The 25,547-nt window shown below is 33.6% G+C and overlaps 1 protein-coding gene across 8 annotated transcripts in view; it reads right to left on the reverse strand.

Moving 5' to 3' along the window:
* The window catches only part of SPAG6 (sperm associated antigen 6), a 60,075-nt gene that overhangs the window by 16,998 nt on the left and 17,530 nt on the right, over window positions 1-25,547 (reverse strand). For 6 of the 8 annotated variants that reach the window (XR_015746009.1, XR_015746008.1, XM_026675702.2 and 3 more), the window contains 7 exons: window positions 25,221-25,387; window positions 20,183-20,366; window positions 15,310-15,515; window positions 14,013-14,186; window positions 10,714-10,866; window positions 7,300-7,491; window positions 2,941-3,057 (listed from right to left, as the gene is read on the reverse strand). Coding sequence is in view for 6 of the 8 variants with exons in the window: in XM_087947633.1 (XP_087803759.1) it covers window positions 2,941-3,057; window positions 7,300-7,491; window positions 10,714-10,866; window positions 14,013-14,186; window positions 15,310-15,515; window positions 20,183-20,366; window positions 25,221-25,387 (1,193 nt within the window). In the remaining 2 variants the exon portion in view is untranslated. The remainder of the gene's footprint in view (window positions 1-2,940; window positions 3,058-7,299; window positions 7,492-10,713; window positions 10,867-14,012; window positions 14,187-15,309; window positions 15,516-20,182; window positions 20,367-25,220; window positions 25,388-25,547) is intronic. The other 2 variants (XM_087947635.1, XM_087947634.1) reach the window with 2 other exon arrangements.

Genomic DNA, 25,547 nt, shown 5'->3' on the forward strand with positions numbered 1-25,547 from the left:
CTGTTACATTTGGGCAGCATTTTATCAATGTTGGAGAAGACTGATAACATGGTAAAGAGGTTTGTCATTTTTATGTTACTTGGAAGGGAAGGGAAACTAGCATAGCTCTTCCCACCAACTTCCACAAAAGTGTTATAAGGAAATATTGCTAGCAAGCAGTTGTAGAACCTGAAAGTATCCACATACTATGGCAAAGTAGGCAAAATAGTCAATCTCATTGCAGTTTATGAAATATTCTTTTGTAGGACTACAACAAGCAACTGAAAGCAACGATTACACTACTGTTTATAACAATAGAGATTACTGAATTATTCAGCCTCACACACACACACAATATCCATGTGGAACTTCAATCACAGTATTACACCTGTCACCTTAACTTTTTTAATATACCCTTTGAACATCCCTGAGTACAGTAGTGCCTTCCTATCCAGAAACTGGCCTACAAAGGTTCTCAAACATGGACACTTGCAGAAAATTAAGGAGCCAATATTAAGCCCGAGATGTTCCTGACAAAGGAAAGTACAATCTTCCTTTAAAATAGGGACTCCAACTTTTCAGAGACAACATAGGACAGATAACTGATTATTCTAGCAATCTGAGAAACAGGAACTATAGTATAAGTGAGAAAAACTGAACTTGCTCAAAAGATTTGGCCTTATTACGAAATGCTTCAACATCTAGAAGTATTTATATTTCAAATTCAGGAGCAAATTACAATTGTCAGAGGACTGGGGAAGCCAAAAACATTGGTACAATAGAGGGAGTCATGTTGGAGATAGTAGTTATGTGAAACTGAAAGTCCAACTTCTATCTTCAGTGTAGATTTTGTGTCCAAATAGGGACCTAAGTTGAAAATTCAGTCTGATTTTGAATGTGAGAGGAAGAGGGGAGCTTAATCTGGAGGTCTTTAAAATCTGCTCCCACAATAAAACCTACAAATGGCAATAATGGTTTGCCATGCTTGCTTAGAACTGGTGTGGAAACAAGTTCAATGTGCTGTTCTCTGGTGTAGAGATTGCACAAAGACTATCTACTTGGTTAGTCGCTGCAGGGGATGCATTAAGGAAAAGGCAGCTTTAGTATCCTAAAAATGAAGATGAAAATATAATGATAGATAAAAATGTGGGAAACATCCTTCCAATGGAGATTTAAGGATGCTACTTTCTGTAATCCTCAAAAGGAATTGAGATGACGAGAAGCAGCATCCTGCTTATATGGCCTATTTGATAGATGTTCTGCACTGATGCAGTATCCACTTGTTAAAGCACAACAGCCACAAATATCTATTTTGTATCCAAAATGTATAAAGAAGAAAATACATTACTGTACTCAAACAACACTGTGGAGAAACTTACAATACTTTAGTTCAGTTTGCAATATGAATATAAAACTTAAAAATGAGTACTATAATAATGAGGTGACTAATAACTCTTATCTGATTTTGTTTACCACTGACAAATATTATGCTCACATTTCTATCAGTAAAGAAACATGACAATTTCAGTCTTATGCATAAAAATATATTTCACCCGATTCAAAATATTTTATTTTTGAACTTGGTATCATTTAAATTGAGTCTAACAGCTTTGAAATACCTGGGATTAGGATTCCCTATACATAATTATTTCTGTCTGCTTTATATTATACATTAGCTTATTTAATTGATCTAATCATACCATAATTTTCTTGATAAAATCTTAAAAACACACAGGATGTTTTCTTTAATTCACTTTGCTCTTTACATTTTACACTTGACATTCATTAAGCAGTGGTGTGGATTTATAATCTCTAGCAGACAGAGCCAATTCAGGTGATAACCTTCCAACAGTGAGGAGAACGAATTTGTATCATTTTGTCTTTCCCTCATATATGGGGTATTTTCCTCCCTCACATATATGGAGCATTCCCCCCCCTCACATGTATGGGTATTCCCCCTTCCCACATTTATGGGGTATTACCCCCCTCACCAAAGATGGTCCACCCTTATGTAAAACTACAAAAGCGGGGCTTCAGTGAATTCTAATGTTCATTCCAACTCAACTTTCTGCTGAATTAGAAAAACACAAACCCAAATAAACCAATTAAATCCACCCACTTTAAGATATTCTGTGTCAGAGTCAATCACAGCTGAGAGATGCAATAACCTCTTCTTACAAAAACAGATATACATTACAGACCAAAATCAGGTTAGTTTTCATATGTTTTATTCTAAACCATTGAGATACTATGGTATAATAGGGCTAATAAGTAAATAAATGGAAATACTTCTCCTCTTTAAAAGCATTGGTAATTCTTTATGATAAAAAAGCAAAAAGGTAGCTTAGTTTCATACTTTCTTTTTATTCCCTTATTAAACACTCTGAGACCATCCAGGTGGGATTGATTACAAGGCAAACCATCACCCAGCAATCAGAGTGGTCCTGAGTGATGAGATTAGCCATCTATCAGACAGAAAGGGCAGGTCTTCCATTCTTTCTTAGGTATGAAGGCATAGAGTCTAATTAACAAACTTGCTGATAAAATAGAGAGACTTTTAGCAAAGACTCTGGCCTTTTATCCATTACAACCTGAATCCAAAACCTGGTCCTTGATAGCTATGTCCATTCAAGCCAAACAGTTCTTATGTGGCCCTTGAACTGTTGTTTTTGAGATTATTAGGCCAATATAAATAGTACGGCTACTCTTGCTTAATCTGCAAAACAGGATGCTTTACCTCTGCACCCTCTGATCTAGGTCAGAAAGAGCCACTGAGCTTAGGAACAGCTAGTCAAACAGTTACTGAAACCTTCCCCTCCCCCAAAACAGTCTCTGAAAAATCCCAACTGAAAAAGGGAAATGCAAAAATGGAACCATACAAACCAAACAGTCCAGGGAAGTTTTCTTCTGACAGCTGCCACCATTCTTAAGAAGGAATATTGATCTTGGAATGATTCTTACCTTGCTGAACTGGCCAACTATGTGTTTCAGGATATTGGGGGGAGCATCATGTAGCAAGGGCTCAAGAGCTGACAGATGAGTACACTTCTGTAAAATATTCTTCAAGGCTTTCTTAGCCTATCAAAATACAAAATATCCTCAGTAAGACATCAATAGACAATCGCCACTTATAAAAACTAAACTTGCATTATTTCTACAAGGCAAAAAAAACTTTATAACTATTTTCCAAGCACAATACTTGAAACATACTTCTTGCAAATGTTTAAAAATTATGTTTGAAGGTAGCATTATAATAAACATATAAATGTACATTAGTGAAATTTTTTAAATGCCAATCATAATAATCCTACTTTTATTTTGGATTATGTGGGTTTCATTTTGTAGTTCTGGTGAATTTAGAAGTTCAAATACTCATTCTATTGGTAAGCTAAGAACCCATTTGGTCCTAGCTTACCAATACCAAAGAAAGACAAAGGGAGACACTGACTTACTCATGTTCTAACCCTAATCCTAACCCTTTTATATGATTCAAAAATATTTACCACTTGATTAAACTTGAAGGTTACACTTACTGAACTATTAGATCACATGGACATAAAGGAAATAGACTGACCAACATTTGAAATGGTTTACCAATGAACAACATATAATAATAGGATTTGGACAGAGTATTACAAACATCTTTCTATTTTCTGCTATGGCATTTTGGTGTTTATATATTCTCCCAGTGATGATCCATTAGTTCTAGGGGTTGACACCAATTTACCAAAGCAAAGAGGATTCAACCCATAATTGAAAAGTTTGTCATTGCATTGTCTACCTCATGTGTTGTATTGCAGAGAAGCAGGGCAATGGTTTGTAAAGCAAATTATGCCAGTGGTACTAAGAGATGATTGGGACAGGGTCTGAGTATCACTTTTATGAGATTTCCATGTTTCTGCAAAGAAAGTATTTAATTCTGAATTGATCTGGTGCCCAAAGGTTCTAGCCCTCTCTGCCTTGAAATATATGTTCTGAAGAGGGTTCCAAAGAGCATATGGAGAAAAGTAGAATCTGGAGAAAAGCAGAATATCTGGACTGTACAACTTTAGCAGGCTGTATAAGCAGTATGCTACCCGTACCATGGGGACTGGGGAAACTTCCTCTATACTTCGACTAACGAAGTTTGCTCCCAGTCTACACCAAATGTCATCAGTTTAATCCTCCTCTGCACAGATACATCTCAAGGCACATCTCTCAGCGTGTCACAGACCATGAGAATAAAACACTGAAATCAATATTTTATAATTGGTTTAAATTATGACTTTAGCTAGATAATTGTGAGAAAAATATGTTCCCTAGCCCAGAAAATTAATAAAATAAACTGACAGACAGAAACACCTTCATACATAGGGGGAGAGGAAAACAAACATGGATTATTAAAGTTTATGCACCTTTGAATGTTTCTAAGGTAAGGAACGTAATTTTCATTTTTTATTATTTTTCATGACTTACACACTTCTATATACATTAATTTGTATATTATACACTAGCTACACTCGACAAAAGGAAGCATAAGTCTGGGGAGGCCTCAAAACTTTCTATGACTCACTCATTATGATGTCATATCCCTTGCAACAGAAATGGTAAATACCAACACTGATCTTAAACTGAGTTTTTCTTCGAAAGAAGGCCCAATTGACAGGTCACTGAGCACTGGAGGGAGCTATTTCCATGTAGCTTCTTCCCTGGCTGTTCTGGTTATGGCTGGTCCACACACAAATCAGAATGAGATGACAGGATCCTGACTATATCATTTCAAATGAAGGTAGGTTGATTATATTTGTTGAAGTTTTTAACCATTTTTTTTTAAAAAAACTGCAAGCACAACTTGAATAAGCTACACACAAGCAATTTATATATTATTTCCTTCATAATCTCTATTCACTGAATATCTCTGGATATGTATGTGGAATGTTTTACAGAAAAATAACAGATTATTGATAAGCAAACTAAACATAATATATTGTTGCTTCAATATCCCTTTGATTTCAGAGCCAGAATGAGACATACATCTGTGATTCATAGTGCTGTTAATCAATGGAATATAGATACATATGTTTAAATATACCTGGTTTGTACTATTATGTCAATACCGTAGTGATTCAAATAATGGGATTAAAACTCTATGCGCATGTCTATGTGTGTTTTACCACAACTCAACTTTCTATTAGCTCTAGTTTTCACTGAAAGGAATTTATTCTTACCCACAGAAGCACTTGATTTCAACCAGATATCATCTCTACTAGCTCAAGGTTCATTTCATTCTAAATTATATATCAACTGGACCAAAGTTTAGAATAAACCTTATAAATTGGAGGAAGATAGTTCACGCCTAAAAACCACATGTGGTTTCGAACCCACATTTTGCGCTCTACAAATATATGTCTTCAGTCTAAATCTGGAAATAACTTGTAGTATCATAGAAATTGGCCCTGAAGCACAGCTTTTCAGGAGGAGATATTGTTGCTTAGTATCCCATAAGGTCGTAAATTATACAAGACCCTGGGAAGAAGCTGCCAGTCAGAAAAGATAATGCTGGGTTAGATAACATATAAAAAGAATTCCAACTCCAATGGGTCTTGCTTCCCTGTAACTGTAAAATAGAGTATCATCATACTAAAAAAAAAATTTAAATTAAGTACTGTGTGAAATGTATTTTTAAAGTGCAGTTTGGTAACTGCTTTATTTGCAAAAATGGCATATAGCTTGTACTAATTATTTAACCTAGGCAACTTAACAGTACCATTCATTGCAGTTTCTGACATCTCTTCTCCCATACCTTGGTACTAAGTATCTTAATACCAATATTAAATGAGTTATTTGCAGGAAAATATAGGAGGGACATTTCCACCAAGTCAGGGACTGCAACTCATTCTAATCTTCAGGAAGGTCATGGGACAGCAATGTAATGAGATCACCAGAACAATCATGATTAAAATATTTCACCCCCTAGTTGGTATTTTTAAGAAATCTAAAAAAAGCAGGAACAGGAGAATCCTATGTAGTGAGCCATTACTATTCCATTACTAACTCTTCCTACATAATCATGAAGAAATGCCCCAAAATTGTGACATTCAACCATTTAACTGTCAAATTTGTAGTGCATTTCTCAAAGATCGGTACTACAAAAGACCTGCTGGGGGAGCTTGCAAACAGCTATGTGTTATTCACTTACGTATATTATTATTCAATCTATCTTTCCTCAAAGCTTAAAGCTACAGCATTTCAGGTTTATAAAACTGTAATGATTTTTTAAAAGTGCAAAATATTCTGACATATGAAATCAGACTAGCAAGATGCCTTAATTAAAAATATTAAACTTTTATAAAACCTATATAAAATGTAACAAAAATAGCAGAGTTAAAACTCACTAAAATTGAACATTTAAAAGCTTAAATAAACAACAGCAACAATGTAATTCTTAACATAGATCCTGCACAGAAAACCCCATAAAGCACTGGGGCCTTTCAGAGGTACCTCTTCTCTTCCCAGGGTTTGAAAGCCATGTCAGGAAGCAGGAAAAAGAACTGGGTGAAGACTATGATTCAGCATTAGAGCACAAAGTTTTAACATTAGGACCCAGAGGCCTGAAAAACGGTTAGCTTGAAGTCCTGGAGACCAGTTGACAGTGACATCAGCAATACCACGTTAAACAATCCAGTGAATTCACTCAGTTTAAAGCAGAGCCTATGGAATTAGGTAACAACTCACTGAAGTTCCTGAGACTCCCATTGTTTAATTGGAATACAGATATTGTGGCATAACTAGAACATAGGTTCTCCTCTAATACCTCTCCAGTTCTATATGAGCATTCATGATTTATCATTAATTCCATAGTAGCTAATGTCCTCATTCATACACACATATTTATTTAGCTAAATAAAGCCAACTCAGTCATCAGTTGAGCTTCACATGTGTGGCTCCAATGTAGTTTCAAACAAGTATAGTGATAATTTTTTTTAAGAGATATAAAGCTAGATTATCAAGTTGCATATTCTTCCTGCTAATGAAGAAGTGTTGTTCTCCAAATAATAAACCATGTTTCTTAAAAGTAATTCCTCCAATGTTCCCTAAAAACTTATTCAAATACTTTCATGTTCCAAGAGTGTTGTTCCACATTTCACTATATAGTAACCTCCAGGAGGAACTGAAAGGTAAGTTACAATGTATATTAAATCAACATACCTAAAAATTACTCTACATTTCTAAATGAATCAATATATACATGCAGCTTGGCAGCTACACCTTAACTGAATGGATCAGAACCTCACTGCTTGATTAAATTTAACAACAGTAAAAATGATGGAGTTCATTTACTTTGACCTGAAGATCTTCTGAACTTTCAGTTGCCATATACAGGGAAAGCAATACAGGTAAGACACCGGCTACAGCAACAGCACGGGCATGTTCTGGAGTATGTCTCCCAATCTGTCCCAATGACCAAGCAGCTGCAGCCTTAATATGATCTTCTGGCTCTTCTGACAAGCAGATAGCTAGCTGTGGAACTCCCTGTGACATTAAACAAAAGCATAAAGCACTATGAAACTAAACCAGATTTGGAGTTTTGTGTACAAATTGCAGGGTGCTGGGATGAGGCAAGGATGGCAGCGCTAATACAAAATAGATCTTGTTTCTTCAAGACCATTCCCTCTATATATACATTTCTCAGCCCAAAATATTTGAATAGTCTGCAATGCCTATACTCTGCAGGTACAAGTTTAATAAGTCATCCCAATGTTTAGATAGAATTTGCCATTTTTAACCACCAATTGAATCCCCTAAACATAGGAGAGGCAGACGTTGTTGTTTAAAGTATTAAAGGTATCATCACAAGATGTAAGCTGTTCCTAGTGGAGTTGCTTTATGCAATTATATTACTATTATCATCTGATTATAACGTGAAATCACAATTGTCATTTCTTTAGCTTATCTTGGTCTTCATACACATCAAATTCTTCCCAAGAAGCTAGTATATCAAAATTTATTGGTTTGGTATATGAGTGTATCTAAGCAGCATGGCCTTTTGCAATTGACATATGGAAATTTTGTCAATGCAAAATTTGTAAATGTTAAGACTTTTTGATATAGCAACCTATGTGCTGATAGCCACAAGGACCACCATGACCAGTTTATGCCATAATATTTCAACTACAGCTTTCAGATCTTTATACCTCTCCAATTCCTTGTCTTATCTTTTACTATCCCCTGGTATTGCCAGATTAATTATCCATGCTTTCTTCTTTACAACCACAGTTGTATCTGGAGTGTTACGAGCTGAGACTATCAGTCTGTCTTTGAAATCCTATAATATTTTAACCTTTTGATTGTTTCAAATTTGTTCCATTAATTTTTCATTACTTACTGGTATGATACTTTTTACAGATGCTACAATAAATCATTTTTGACTATGTTAAGTCATTGTTTAGGATCAGTTAGTGCAAAATTATCATTACTGAACATTACAAATGTAAGCTTCACTAAAATACTAAATCTGCTAGCTTAATGAGACATGAACATTAAGAGCTGACATTTTTATTATTTTCAAAAATGTTTCAGGGAGCAGATGCCACAAATGATGCTCAAAGAAAAAAATAATGCCCGCCTTTTCAGGGCTGAAAGTCCAGTTTCAGGTTTCCTTCCCAGGTTTTCTGGGAGGCAACCAAGCTTCATCTTCCATTCATTTCAGTATGGCGCTGTCTTGAATCTCACTGAAAGGCATGTAAGGATGCACACTTAATATATGAGATAGCTGCAAATTTCCTCCCATTTGCTTTTTCCTCCCCCATGTAGGAATATATTATATATTTGGTTCTCTATTTTTCCTTTTGTTCACTGCACAAAATGCATTTATCACTAATAAGTTATTATTCGCATGCACACTGATTCTTACGGAAGAGATTGAAACTTTCATCAAGTCAGATTGTCTTATAGTCCTGCCAATTTTATAATTATGATACCTTGTGCCTACACACATACTCAATTAATGCATTTTATATCCGCTAATAATCATTTTATGAATTAAGAGAGAGAAGCAGTGTTATCTATATCTGTAATGCACACAAAGTATTTACATTTCATATTAGGGCTATCTGGAGCCTCTTGGAAGATGAAAAACCTCACATACCTCATTTAAATGTCTGCCCAGCTCAAATAAACAAGCGTAGGAAAATCAAATGATATTTAAATTTTTAGAGCCTATTTTATGGCTTGTATATTCAAGATGATTTCAGAAGAGCATGTTCTTTTTTTCAGATGGACTAGGTTTGGGTTTGTTTTCTACTGAATATAATTTTATATCTAAAAATATCACAATAGAAGCAAAACTCACATTCCGATGCAACAGAAGATAACTAATTTATATATTCTCATTTTAAAGGCAATTAAAGCTAGACATCAAATATTTATTTTAATAAACCATTGGTAGGTGTTTTTTTTTGCTATTTGGAAAACGCAAGTCAATTAGCATCTCATGAAAATGCAAAAACTCTTGTCAGCTAGCAAACTAATCCATAATCGTTTTTAAAATGAACCAGGCCCAAAATTCTGCTATTTCCGTACATTTCAAGAACAAGAAATAACCATCTAACTGAGATGAATTTTATAAAATAATTTGTGTTTTTGTTTTGGTAATATAAAAAGCTATCTTGAATAAGCTACACACAATTTATATACAATTTATATACTGTTAGCAATTTATATACTGTTTCCTTCATAATCTCTGTTCACTGAGTATCTCTGGATATGTGGAATGTTTTACAGAAAAATAATAGAATGAGATGACAGGATCCTGACTATATCATTTCAAATGAAGGTAGGGTTGATTATATTTGTTGAAGTTTTTAACCATTTTTTAAAAAAAAACTGCAAGCACAACTTGAATAAGATACACACAGCAATTTATATACCGTTTCCTTCATAACTCTATTCACTAATCTCTATTCACATAATCTCTATTCACATAATCTCTATTCAATATCTCTGGATATGTATGTGGAATGTTTTACAGAAGAATAACAGATTATTGATAAGCAAACTAAACATAATATATTGTTGCTTCAATATCCCTTTGATTTCAGAGCCAGAATGAGAAATACATCTGTGATTCATAGTGCTGTTAATCAATGGGATATAGATGCATATGTTTAAATATACCTGGTTTGTACTATTATGTCAATACCGTAGTGATTCAAATAATGGGATTAAAACTCTATGCTCATGTCTGTGTGTGTTTTACATAGAGATAACTTTTTTCATACAGAAATATTTTAAAGACAAATAAGACAGCTTACAAGCAAACAATACGTGGAAAATCAAACATTTGGATTTCACTAAACAGCATACACTTTTGTTAGTATTTGTATAGCAAGTTATGTGTATTGGCATACTGATTAGCTTATAAAAGCAAATGGGTATACAAAAGATATATTTAATGTTTACACTATTTATGGCCTACCCTCCCTTCAAAGGAAAATAACTTCCTTTGCCTTTCCTATTTATTCTCCAGGCAATTCTTTAAGAGAGGATAAACTGAGCAATTGGCCCAAGGATGGCTGTCATAACTGAATATTTTTTTCAGTTTTATTAATATCACAAACTTCTTTTTTACAAACATATTTATTCTCCGCTTTTGGCTAATGTTTTGTCCCTAACCTGTAAAAATAATTATACGCACTTGAGCCAATTTCTATAAACAACATTCTGATTGTAACATTGGAAGGCCCAGAAACTAACCTTAGAGATTATCACTGCCATGGCCAAATTTTCCGAGTGAGCAGCTACGTAGCCCAACATCATAATACCTGGGAGTCTAACATTTCCTTTGCAGCTACCAATGCAGTCGATGATGGCAGCTACTCCTCCAGCATTTACAATAAGTTGTGAAAGCTAAAAACAAACACAATCAGGGGATGCTATCATTTCACATGACTACCAAACTATATTATTACATGTTTTTTCTCTAAACTATTACATGTTAAATAAATGTTCAACAAGACATACAAATTAGAAAAAAGAATGTAATATACTTATCTACTTAATATGCCTTCAAGAATTTAATATTTAACTTGTATTTTAATTATGTCCTCTTTATTTATTTTTTTATCATTTGGAATGTTGCTAACCATCTTGTTTGTTCTGGTGAGATGGAATGAAAGATATAATTTAAATAAATGAAAATAAATAAGCACTACTAAGAAGGGCCTACGGTCCCTGTCCTATTGTTTCTTTTATATTTTTTTAAATTTTTCTTATATGTATCCATGTATTCATAACTATGTTTTAACTTATACCTATTATCTTGTAAGCAATTGACAAATAAAAATAAATAAATAAATAAGTGGAACATGTGCAAACAAACAACTGGCTTCAACTAAGAGTCAACTAGGTGTCTCCTGGCTTTTTCAGGTCTAAGAAACTTACTATGGCCTGCATGTTCATCAACTCCAGAGAAAGTACAATATTTCAGAGGCAGCTCTAGGAACGTTGTCTTATGCCGTAAAGAAGTTACAATGGATAATACCAAAAACCAATTAAATCCAGTGTTTTGATCCACAGAGACTAAGCAAACTAGTGAAGTTGAATGGAAAAGTTTTTAAATTTCTGAAACCGTTTGGGCCAAGAATTGATAGATCGGGACTTAATTGAGGTATAATGAAAAAAGCTGGAAATAATCAAAGGTTTTAGATAACTAACATGCTTCCAGCAATCATTCCCTAAAGCCAAGAAATAAAACTCATTAAAACATAGCTTTCATACTGCAATTTTGTATAAAATGCTTAATATGATATTGCACATAAGTCTTAATGTGTGTAGAAAAGCATCTCTGCTCTATTTTTGGAAATATATGTAGCATTCAACATTGCATGTTAATGCTCTGAGAATATATTTATATAGGCATCATTTTCTAGTGCTAGTATGCATCTCTAAGCATGCCACTCTGTAAATTAAAGACTTCATTAGAGGCCTGCCTCTGGATTACAAGATGTCACAGAAAAGGCCTTATTGAGGATAAGGCTGTAATTTAGATTTCTCTCTCTAGGGAAGCCCCTCTCTTGTCCCCTCACCCTGGGGCAAATTTATTAGTATAGAATATACAAGAACACCACAAAAGAAGAAGCAGAAGTGGGCAGTGATGCATAGCCCAAAACTCTTAAGTGGAATACCAGTCAAGGAGTAGGATTCAAGGCATTTGATGAAAATAAAAAAGGCAGCTAATATCAAGCAATTATCTTCAGAGTGTGTGGCAGTTTGTTTAAACAACATGGAGCACTATCAGCAATGAGGAATGTTCTAGAATACACCCAACTGTGCCAGATGCTGGTCTCAACCCCATTGCCTGTCAAGATGGTTTGGGCATCAAACTTTGTTTTTAAAAAATCCTCAAGTACAATTTGATCAGTGTCACTTTAGCTGTTCTTATTTTTATAGCTATCCTAGTGAATATATATTACTGGAATGGTTTATTGGGCATTTAAAAATAATGGCTATTTTCTAGGCTAAACATCAACCAGCTAAACAAATATTCTGGCTACATTTTGAGGGATATATTATGGTCTGAATATTTCATAATCCCTACCAATTAGCTATCTTTGTAGTGATATTTCTCCACTATCCAATAACATCTGATACTGCAGAGCTGGACAATGTATGCTGTGCCTGACAGAGGTTTCGCCAGCTAACAGGCTTTTAGGATGCCTGCCGAGTGCTTACGGCGATCCTTTGACAAACAAGTTATCAACAGGATTCCCTCAAGATCAAAACAGCGCCTCCCAGCAGAGAGCCAGCGAGAGCAAAAAGGCCAGAACCAGCAAGAGAAGTGGCTGCAACCGACCGACTGCAATTCAGCCAGCCCCTTCCCCCCCCACCACAGTTTCAAATGCCAGGGCTTTTAAACACACAGTGAGGACTCCTGCTGAGACAGGGCTCTGCTGCACAAAGGAGGTTTAGACGGAAGAGGCGATTCCCCAAATCTTCCCACCTCCTTCGCCTTTCATTCCCATTCAACTCACAATATCTCCTCCGGAGCCCAGGGGTGGCAAGGCAAGGGACCTTTCCCTCAAGCTCTGAGGCACCTGAGATAATGAGGATATTGAATTTTGGCACTAGATTTTGTGGCTTAAATTAATAAAAAGCTTCTTATAATGAGATCCTGGTGAGCTATAAGTGTCCCCTTACTACTCAAAGGGGGAGGGAAGAATTTATACTCCTCAATACACTTCATTTTTTAAATATAAGATCATGTGCTGAGTTGGTTATTGTGGTGCCTAACTCCTAGGAAGCTCTGCCTGTAAACTATTAACTCTTCTCCTGATTAACTGATTCCAGCAAACCAGTTATTTCAGAGTTGGCAAGAAATTGTTATGCAATGCGTAATTTATTCCAATACATTTTGTGAATTTCTTTTTTGTCAATCTTCTTTCTACTACTTCCTATTCTGCCAATCCTCACAGTCCATAGGTTATGCCCCATTTGGATCTGCTCAGCAGTATGGCCATTATTTAAAGATTTCCAGTTCAGATCACAGGAAGCATTTTCAAGACAACCCAACAATCATCAACTTATTAAGGCAATTGTTTTTAAAAATCCACCATTTTTCCCTGTTCAAGAGAAATTCACCTAGCAGAATCACCCAACACAATGTTAAATATACAGGATTCTCTTCATTTTGTTCAACCTAGGGATGCTTTATACTTCATTATTACTTTGTATAGAGTAGACCATCCCATATGGCTGAATCATTAAACATATGATATATTAATATCCACCAATAAAAAAGCTGAACTTGCCAATTTTGATTTTTTTACATTTGTATTCTATGCATACCCCAAAACAGCAATATACATTTTTATTTATGCCAAAACTATAGAGGCTTTGCATAATTATAGAACAATACTGAAGATCTTGTGCATATCTATATCTATAGATCTCTATATGTCATTTGTAGATGTTTGCTGCATGCACATATACACATTTAAACATATTCACTTATTTACAAACATCATGACCTTGTTGTTTATATTCACATGGTTTACCTCGGGAGTATGTCTTGCTATCTCTCTAATTAGAGTTGCAGCATTTTTCTTGACATATTCATCAGAATCCTTGAGGCACGTGAGTACAACAGGAAAAATTTCTGCTTCAACCACCATTTCTGCCAGATCCACAGAGTGCTTTGCTATCTGGCTAAGAGCTGAAAGCACCTGACGCTAGTAAACAAGAATGTTTTATAAATGGTTATTGGATATATGGACAAAGCAAGCAAAAGGAAGCAGAAAACTTTTCAAACTGTGAAAGCCCATCAAAATATATAATTTCAAAACAAAAAATGATAAAAAAATTTATATATATATATATATATATATATATATATATATAAAATTTTCATTCATCTGGAAGAAAAGTTTTCTTAATTAAATGAACCTATTTTTAACTAGTTTTATGGGAGGAGTTATGTTTTTATAGAGTCAGTATTGTAGTACATAAATGGACAACTAAATAATTCTTTTAAAAATATAAACTAAATAAAATTAGGAAATGGAATTTCTAGCAATTCAGAAGAGAAGCCAACACATGCTATTATTTATTGCTTTCTTTTAAAACTCATACACATTAAAACATTGTTTTTTTTTAATTAGGACAGACCATCCAGATCTTATCAACTATTGCCAATTAGCTTACAATGTTTGAAATAAATATTTTATAAACCTATTGCTTTTTGTGGAAAAAAAATCACTGAATGTTAACAGCTCCCCCCGCCAAAAAAACAAAACTACTGGTATACACAGGACAAAGAGAATTTATGTAATTTTAGATTCTAACCACTGTTATTGTGCATGATTTTCTATAAGCTAAAGGTTTTCCCAGAGCACATTAATAAAAGTTTGGAGGCTTATACCTTCTGTATGACATTTACCTGGCTTATTCAAAGATGCACGTCACTGAAATAAATTGAGTTTCCAAAACAAAATATTGTAGAGTATAGCATTATCATAATGTTTAACACTTTATAAATCACACATACTGAATTCATTACAACAAACAAGTTTTCTAAAAAAGCTCTTGAAGATAATTGTTACAAATCTGTCTCTCATTCTTAAGAATACAAATAATTGCCATATTAAATAAGAATTGCCCTGTTTCTTATCCACCAGCTACTATTACCACATATATACTATAACAGTCACATCAAGCAATCAGATCTCCCCTTTGTTACCACTCCAATTTAGCATTGCATATTTTTGAAAAAAAGTTCATTGAGGATTAATACTGTTTCTCCAATATAGAATCACATTCTCAGTTGGAAAAGAGGAAAATTAGTTTGTGAAGTACCTTTAATTTGGCATCAGGGTTGAGTATCATCTGTGCCAAGTGAGCAATGGCCCCAGCATCAACGACAGTCTGCGCTAACTCTGGAGAATGCTTTGAAACATCACTCAGTGCTGAAGCAGCAATCCTTCTTAAAGCAATCTCTGGCTCTTGGATACATAGGACTAAAAGAGGAATAGCTCCAGCGTCCACCACAGACTGTGACAGTTCTGTTGGTCCAATGAAAGTAATTAAGTGAATATGGGTGACTGACCCTTGTACAAGCCATTTTTCACCTTGACAGATACAGCAGGAGAGAGAGAAGGAGAAGAGAGAGTGGATTCTAGTCTCTGGCCATCTGCATTTCAAATCAACCCTTCAAGTTTCATAAACCACGTGGACCAGTCCTCAGCTAAAAAGAATACAGGTCAATAGATGGACCTCCATTTACATGTACACATTTGAGGTACATTAGACTGAAATAGTTTGCTACCCTGTCTGTGTATGTGCACACGTGTGCATTTAAAAAAGTAAGCAGATGTCAGCTGTTTAAGCTCCGGCTGTTGTGTACTGATCAATAAGCAAGCAGCTTTTGCACTGCTAACAATAAAGAAAAGATAAAATACCTAAATATATCCCCTTCCCCCACAAATCTGATTTAGACTGCAGATTCTTTGCCCTATTCATACAAGAAATAGAAAATAACAGGCCTAAATTACACTAATATTTAGTATCATTAAAAGTGATGTTATTACCATTAATTCAAAGACCCAACTTGCTAATTCTGAACACTAGCATACATTTTAATAGTACCTTTTTATTAATAAACTAGGTCCTTTCCTACATTAAATCATTGCAACAGAGATACATTAAGTCGCTATGGCCAGTTAATTGTATTTTAACATAAAATCCACAAGAATTAATACACACTCTATTATACCAAATATTCATTACTTTTCTTCCAACATATTTATCATTAAACTTCAGTAGTGAAGTAAAAAAATTACTGGATAGCAAACACAAGGATTAAGGCATGTGCTATTTTTGCAGATGATGATGAAAAATGAGCACAAATCCCATTAATTTCAAATGGGCTATTATAGGTTCTTAAATAAGGTTTTGTTAGGTCTTCTCCTTGTTATGCACATAGTCTCTTATCTTTAACATTTAACCTGCCTTGCATTGCCATGGCAACAAATAGCTCTCGTAATTCAAGGGCCCAACTTTGATTTTGCATTTACAGTTCATCAATCAAAGCTTTCTGCAGAATTTTCTTAAGGGGGGAGGTAAAGCCCACAAACCAATTCTCTATTTATCTACTTACTCATGTACTACGTTGTATAGATTTATTAATTTTCATACAGTGTGCTAACATGAAAAAAAAACTTTTTTCCTATGATAAAATTTGGACCTCAACTTATATAATTGAAATGCAAATGTTGACATTATTATATTTATAAATATTGTTATGTTGTAATACATTTTTGTCATGATCTAAACCTCTGCTCCATTTACAACTTCATCCTACTTTATTCCCAATATGAAACTCTATCACATATCTAAATATAAAGCTATTTGTCATAAAAGCTGTTTATATACTGGTGTGTGTTTATAAAGTCTTTCCCCTTGGTAAATACACCTAATATAGCACTAGATTTATTTAATGTATAAACCTCATGAAAAGGAAAGATATCCAAAATTCCTATTATAATCCATCCTGAAAGTTAAGAAATACCATCCAAATGGACTGAAAGAAATTTCAGCAAAAAAGTAAAATCATTTTAATAAAAGCTCCTCCCCCAAGTTCTTAGCAACTAATCTCATATTTTAAACAGCAGAAGAGAAAATTATAACTGTAAAGTAACTATGCTACTATAAAGAGGTTGAATAATCTTTTTTTAATGAAAAAAGAGATCATAAACTAATTGGCCATAGAATTTGCATTAAGAACTTCAGAGAGATTAATCGTTGCTCTGTTTAAAAAGAAACATAGTATATTTTAAGAGTTCTTTAGATATCCTCTTTCCATGTATTCAAGTTGGCTTTTGAATAAAAATATTATCATGATCTCTAATTACAGTGAGGAATCAAATGTTTAAAAAGCATGGTGAGACTAAAACTTCCTTTTACTTTCTCAAACCTATACAGCAATCTCATGAAATTACCAAAATAACGAATATAAATGTTCACTTCTCATTAAAAAAAAGACTATAGTGTTTATTTATATATTGCTTATCACACTGCAGAAAGAGTTCTTCTTTTCCTACCCCCAATTATACCAATCTGGTTGGCAAGCAAAAGATTACTTTACTTTTTACCTTTAAAAGAAGGGGAAAGAATCTAGCAGTAGGAATTAATTCTTGATTGGAGAAAAGGAACAGAAGGCTTCTACATAAAGAACAATTTTAAATAAAGAGAGCAGATGGAAACCTGTGCAATGAAGTGCTAGAAACATATATATATATTAAAAATTAGCTTTTACCATTTCCTTTAATAATGAATTGGGGTAGTCAAATGCCTATGAAATGTAGAATCATTCAATATTATGGTTGTCATTTTTATGTACTAAACTAATTTGATATGGAGAACTATTTTTATTGCTACAGTATTACTGTAAATATAGCAAACCCCCATCAAATATCAAAAGACAGAAATCAAACAGTTTTCAAGAACAGTAAACATTAGGGAGATACAAAATGTGATGTGTGCGGAAAAACATAAAGTCACTGAAGTTTTAAGGAGGGGAGAAAGAAAACTGGCATACCAAAGAGTTAACATTTTATAGTAAAAATCCTAAAAAGATGTTACACTTAAGATATATTTGCCATAAGTGGTTAAATTAGCTTCCCTATACAGAAATGTCTATATGGAAGAAAAATAAGATAGGAACTTTTCCTTTTTTTATTCCGTAGAATTCCACTTTCTGCTTTGTAATGCTTAGATCAGGGAATGACATCCTCCTCCGCCCCCAAATTAAGTCTTCTGGTATTAGAACACATGATTGGACAAGACTGCATAGTAAAGTCTATCTCTGGTTTCTTGAAGTTACTTTGCTTTTTTAGTCTCTAGATTCTGCAATAGCAAATCACCAAAACACAAATAATTTCCAAAATAATAGCAAATAAAAAAAAACAAATACTAGAATAAATTTAATACACCTTAAAATATTTTATAACTTCTATTCCTCAAAAATCTTAGTTTCACCCATTCATTATCATTTTAATATATCATAGGTCATTAGCCATTAAAATCTTTTAAAAGAACATTAAAAGCTTTAAAGTGTTGGGAATAAGAAGTCTGGTTTTTTTTTTCTTTCCCCAGCCATTTATTTGCCCATCTTCAATCTCTGAATCATCTATTGTGACTTTTGTTCCAGGATGATTTATATCCTTGATTACAGACTGGGAATACACTGTAACATTTTGTTAATGTATCCTGCCTTGTTTTATTATGTTGCCATCTTGAATTCAGTTTCCATATTGCCTGCTAAATCAAGATCAGATAGGTCAAGGAGTTAGGAATTACTCAGTTGGCCTAGAATTCAGATGTATATGGAAACTATTTAACCCCCATGGTGGCTGTCTTCCTTTGAACTTCAAGATGTGCCTTATTCCCTAAGAAGTTAACAGTGCTGATTAGCTTTCAGTTAGCTTTTTATTTGTTACCTGTGTCATCTACACACTAACTGTCCATTGTTAATTGGAACACTTCAAGGAAATGTTTAGTGATTTGCTATGCCCCTTTTGATATAATTCAAAATCAAGGACTATTGTGATAGGGAGAGGAACTATTCCCCTGATCTGCTGTGTGGTCAATTTTGTGCACTTTGTATTACTGTTTCCATGGTCACAGGTTCTCTGCGTGTCTGAATCTACAATTGCTTCATGATGGGAGAAGAAACATTGCTCTCTAGAAGCATGTTCTGGTAATTTACAAATTCATTGTAACAAGTATTTTACTCTATCTTCCAGTCTTTGCCATTTATAAACTAGAATGAAGTACAAGATAAAAATCTATTCCATATCTCTTTGGGGGTTTTTGGAAACCAATATTTTTTTGTCCTAAATAAACCTCCCCCCACTTTTTCTTAACAAAAAGAAACTCATTGTTTTGTTGCTAGTTTATTTAACTATTTTTACAAATAAAAGCTTGTTATTAACAATGTAGAAGAGCTGAAAGGTATTTTTTTTAATGTACTCTTTTCCCCAAATCACATTATAATCCCTGGTTTCTAAGTAAGTACACAACAAGAAAAATAGAAATATTAAATAGGCTAATCTAAGTCTCCTGGCAATCCTTTCCTTAAGAATATTTGATAACTGTTAGGAGTTGTCTGTAGAGAATCTGTAATTTGAAATGCAGAATAAAAATGCATAGTTACTCCTTTCTTAAAAATCAACCAGTTATTTTAATGTCTACATTATAGCAGTACTGGTCAAGAAATTATAATCCTAATTAGCATTTATATTGATGCTAGAATTACAAAGAGAAGAGGAAGTTCCATTCTCATCCTTATGTCTTTGTTTACAGAAGTAAAATGTATGAACATTACGAACAAGAGGATCAGAAGAAAAGTGGAATTTCAACTGCCTATTTTTTTCATTTTGCCAATAATCCAACATTATTTCATGCCACTTTTTCAATATGTATTTTTCTAGCACTTTTTACAACAATATTGTAAAAGCTGGCAGCATTCTTCTCCTTTTAGAAAGAGGCTAAATTTGAACCAAGCACATCTTCCTACACAGTCATTATTTTCCATTTGCTTTTCTTAAATCTGATACATGCTATCCATGTCTATTTGCTCATATAGGCAGTAAAACCATTATCTATTTTCTCTGTTGGGTTTCATAATATAAATACTTGATGCATCCTAAAATGTTAAGAAGTCTCTTACCTGAATTATGTCTTGCTATATAACCGAGGGCCCAGGATGCAGCTTCTTTCACCCCAGGATCAAAATCTTCTAAGCAAATTACCAGTGTATCCAAAGCTCCACAATCCACGATTGCCTGGGCAAGCTGAGGAGAATGCTTTCCAACTGCACGTAATACAAATGCGGCCGCTTTCTTATAAAAACGCTACACAAGTACAGAAAAGATTAGAAGAAATTGCAATTATTTAACTAGGGAGTCATATGACTGGGGAAAAAAAGGATCAACTAAATCTCTATGTAAGAAAGGCAGTATCCAAATTTGAAAAACAAATAAATAAATTTACTTAACATACTTATATGCCACCTGTTATGCAATGCTTCCCCATGGTGTATTAAATTAAAAATACATTTGATTATAAGAGTAAAACAATGTACGCTCAAAATATAAAAATCCAACTCAAATATAAAAATCACCCTTTGATTTTTCACTGTCAAGCTAAGTAAAAATGTTCTGTATTGTGTGCCTAAACAGCAGCAAAGTCAGCAGAGGGTTTTTTTTTGTTGTTGTTGAAGGGGAAGGTGTTCCAGTGAATGAATCTCAACAACAATAACAAAAGGTTTTCTATATAAAAAGAGTCCATAGAACAAATGTAATCAGGAAGGCCTCTGATATTTATAATGCTCAAGCAGATGTCCATGAAATAATGTCAGTCTCTCAGGAATCCTGATCCAAAGTAATTTTTATAGAATAATAACAAAGCCTTAAACCTTTGGCAGCAAATTGTCAGTGCAATTATTTCAAAGCTGGTATTATACATATGTACTATAGATTAATTTTGCCACTACACTTGCATAAACTGTAGCTTCTGTACAAAAGGACAGATCCACATTGAATAATATAACCCAGCAATACAATATTCAATACATGAAGTTAGTAATACATGAATCAGGATCTACGTTATCTGGTATGCACACACTAAAATAGTAAAGTATTTTGTCTCATTTACTTTAGGTATTATGTTTAATATATAGGATCTTTGTTTCTCAATATGGGTTCTTTAAAAAGCAAGTATGCTTTGTAATAATATAGGAGGAAATTATCAAGACTAGGAATGAAATCTTACTTCTGCAGCATTTATATCTGAGTTCAGAGAATGGAACTACCATAATAAAGGTAGGGAGAATGTCTTGCAAAGAAAAATTGTGGGAATTGGTCTTGTAGGAAAATAAATCTGGAAAGGTACCAGTCAAAAGACCAATCCTTATTCTCTAACATCTAATAATGCATGATTTTGAATAATGCGCTTCAGTCAGAGGAAGCTAAGTATCCTGTTAAACATTAGGAAAAACTTCCTAGTATTAAGAAGAGTTGAAAAGTAGAATCAATCACCCAGAGAGGGTTCTCATTCACTGCATCAATAAAAAGTAATTTGTTGTGCTTGTTTTAATTTGGAATTCTGCATAGAGCAGGGGCTGGTTCAATGGTCTTAATGAATCTTTTCAACTTTTGTGTTCAAAAGTGATGGATAGACATCATCTAGCTTCCTATAACAGCCAAGTAAAACTTTTCCCATCCTTCACTCTTGGCTTTTATGTGCTGATAGTTTGAGCACTGCAATTAATTTATCCAAGGAGAATCTTCTTTGATCATTTGCCTTTAGTAATTTCTGATGGATGTATAGTATGTGAAGTAAAGCATAGATGATCACAGGTCTGCCTTTCATGTGATGAAGGATTTCTAGCTAGAGGAATGCTGCAAGGAAACATGACAAAGCAAGAATAGAAAAATTCCCAGCTGATTGTAAGAAAAAAATTAGCTCCCCCCCCCCCCCAACATTGTAGTTGCAGTGGAGTAAGTAAAAGTGCATTCAAACTTCTACATCTGCCATAATATATGCACTTTTTCTTACTCTGGAGCTCATATAGTTAATTTGCATTCGAACTTTCAAAAAGATATAAGTTTATACCAATATCTGTTCATTTAAAGTTCCACTAAAACATATTACTACTAAAGTTTATAAAGTGTTATTGAATTTAAAACATGTAAAGCATTGTATGATTCAGTGGGCAAGGAATTTTGGATATAATGTAATGCTTGAACAATGGGAGAATATGTGGAATAAAGTTTACATTAAACTATCATTTAAAAGAAAATTTCTATAAGATGATGTATCATTGGTATTTAACTCCAGATAAATTGTCAAGAATGTATAAAGGTACTTCAAATGAATGTTGGAAATGTTAATGTAAATAAGGAATTTTTTATCTTCTATGGTGGACATGTGATAAAGAAATATCAGAGTAAGATTCATATCTTAATACAGAAAATTCTTTAAATGAATACAGAAAGAAAACCAGAGACTTTTCTTTGGGTTTAATGGAACAAAACTTGATGAAAAAATTGTTAACAACAGCAAGACTATTCTACGCATGAAATGGAAGTCACCTCCATCCCCACAATAGACAAATGGCTGCAAAAACTGATAGTTAGCAGAGATGGCTAAATTGATTGTTTTGATTAAAGAAAAATACCTTTATTTCTACTTGGAAACCACTTCTGGACTTTTTGCTTAAGATGGAAAAAAATGAAACTTTGATTTTGAGTTTTACTGATTAGATAGATTTGTTGTTATAGAAATGTGTGGGTGGTGGTGGTGGTGTTTCAGCTTCACCATCTAAAAGGATAGGCCAGTGGACAAATGAATGAATCAAAAAATATGATTAGTTATCTCTGCATTAGATTGGAAATGTATATGGTAGATTAGACTAGAATAGAATACAATTCTTTATTGGCCAAGTGTAATTGGACACACAAGAAATTTGTCTTGGTGTGTATATGCTCTCAGTATACATAAAAAATGTTGTATCACTGAAATGCATGTATACCAAAAAAGTAAATATAATGATGAATTCACTTGACTATCTTTCCCAATCTAGTTGTTCTGAAATGTAATAATCCTCAAGTCTTCTTTCAGTCAGCAAATCCAAAAATTATTCTGACTGAGAATTATGCAGGTGAAATTCAATACTGCACAACTAAGAGGTACCTGTCTTGGAAAAATTAATAGTTAATAGTTAAGATGAAACTAGGAAATGGCATTTGTTCATGATATAAATATGATCTAAACAAGCATCTAAATTACAAACAATAATAGAAAATTCTTCAAAGAATGGTTTTAGAACTGAGGCTTAAAAGCAGAAAAATACACCCATTGTTAAATCTGATTTCTGCTGAAAGAACAATAATTGCAGAGCAATAATAGCATGTGCTAATAATAGAATGTGTTCAAAAAGCATGCAAATTCTTACTTCCAGATAATTATGTTTTAAGCAGGAGGTCATGTTTTGAAGGACTTTTTTTGAAATATCAATGGATAAAATATGATATGTTAGCCTATGTGGTCTCCATTCATTTCACTGGTGCATGAGAAGCTTAATTCCCAATAGATCATATCTGTTATTATTCAAAATACCTAGTCTAAAATAAAATACACAAATAGTGGCTTATAATTAACAAGCTTCAGAACAATGGCATGAACACAAACCAGTCCTGATTCTTTCATAATTTCCACTCCTTCGTTAGAGTCTATCTTTTTAATACAAATACTGCTTCCACCAGAACAGGAACAGTTGGCTAAACATAAATTCTTATATTTATGTTTTCAGTCTTAGTTATTATCATTCTACAGAATCATTAAACAGCAAACTGAAGGCAGCAATTCAGAATTTTATAATAACCCAGGACAAGGATGAAAATTCTTAAATAAAGGAAAATGCAGAGATGGAGAACTCAAAATCAACACCTAGATTATTATAAAACAAAAACCAAACAGTACTAAAAGTAATAGCAGGAACAGGATGCATTGCATTCAAATAAGGCATAATTCTTTGTATTCTTAATTCCAAAAAGAAGTTGGAGTAATGCTTCTCTATCCAAAGCATTTGCAATCAAGATTTGGAGCTGCTCCCATGGTCTATCATGGAACTTTTTAGCAGTTCTGCAATATGGAACTAGGTTTTGCAGAGTTAATCCTGAAGCTGGAAAGCAGGCAGTTTCCCATTGTTAGATACTTTTGCTTCATTCCATCTGCTTAATTCTTTCTGCTGAAGTCAACCTACCGCCATTTTTTTTAATGATCCTTTTTTTCCTCAACATAAAAATAAGATCAACAAAGTAATAACACCCAAAAGATGGGTGTTATCTGGATGCCAATGTTTGCATTTCTCCATTTGTCAATTGGAAATACTGGCTGGCTGAGGAGGAATAGTGAGTATTGTAAGTGTGGTACAAAAAGGGTTTCTGAAGATTTGAGGAATGAACTGATGGCTAGGTGCCAAGAAAGGCAAGATGGTTGATATGGAAAGAGAGTAGATCATGAACCACATAGTAGAAAAACCCATGGCTCTTTCATATCCTTCTTTGAGGTAAAACCCGCGGAGAAACGATTGTACACCAATTATCCTTAATGCCTTCTTTCTGCCAACTTATCTTTTACAAAGAAGTGGCCAGATGACTCCCCAAATATGGCAATACAAGGCAAAGTTAGTGCTAGGTAGCTGACTACCATTCAGGGTTTTATGACATTGAGGAGCAGAGATTATTATTTATTAGATTACATAATTAGAATGTATTACATGGATATAACACATAGACACATTATATTCACTATTTCAGTGCCCTATTTACATTCTCATGCCTTGTAGATTCATGATTTATTTTATAAGATGTTACAATGCAAGCTTTATACATGGTTTACAACATATTGTAGCCAATTAATTATACAATACTTCTAATCATTTCATTAATACAGCAAAAGTTTTCATAGCATTACAGGTATAATAGTCCAATAAATAAAATTACAAATAACATGCTTTTAGTAATTAAGTAGACTTCTAAAATGATTTAACTAAATCACAATAATAAATATTTTCTATCAAAAAACTGTCTATAGTGAGTAATGAGAACATACATCTAAAGAATGGTTAAAAAGCTAATCAGGACAGAAGGTTTAACTCTGATCAGAGAAAAAAAATACTTAAGACTGTGTTTATGCCTTACATTTTGTTCAGCCAATGAATACACAAGTTGGGGAAGAATATCGCCTTTAACTACAGCTTCTGCTAGGTCATCGTTGTAATTGGCAAGTCTCCCAAGGGCCAGAGCAGCTGTCTGTTGAATATTTGGAACCACATCCAATAGGAGTGGTCTCAACAGAGCCATTACACCTGAATAATAAGAGAAAACCCACAAAATGTTATTTTTGAAATACAAAGCATAATCTTAAAATTAAGAAAATTAGAAAATTGTATATTATTCATAACACAATTTATGGTTAATGGGTTTTTTTATATTTTCAGGATAGTACTGGGATACTAAAATATCCCT

The sequence above is a fragment of the Notechis scutatus genome, chromosome Z (genome assembly GCF_049901735.1).
Source record: "Notechis scutatus isolate UNSWTSFEM ecotype Mainland chromosome Z, rNotScu1.2, whole genome shotgun sequence".
NCBI lineage: Eukaryota > Metazoa > Chordata > Lepidosauria > Squamata > Elapidae > Notechis > Notechis scutatus.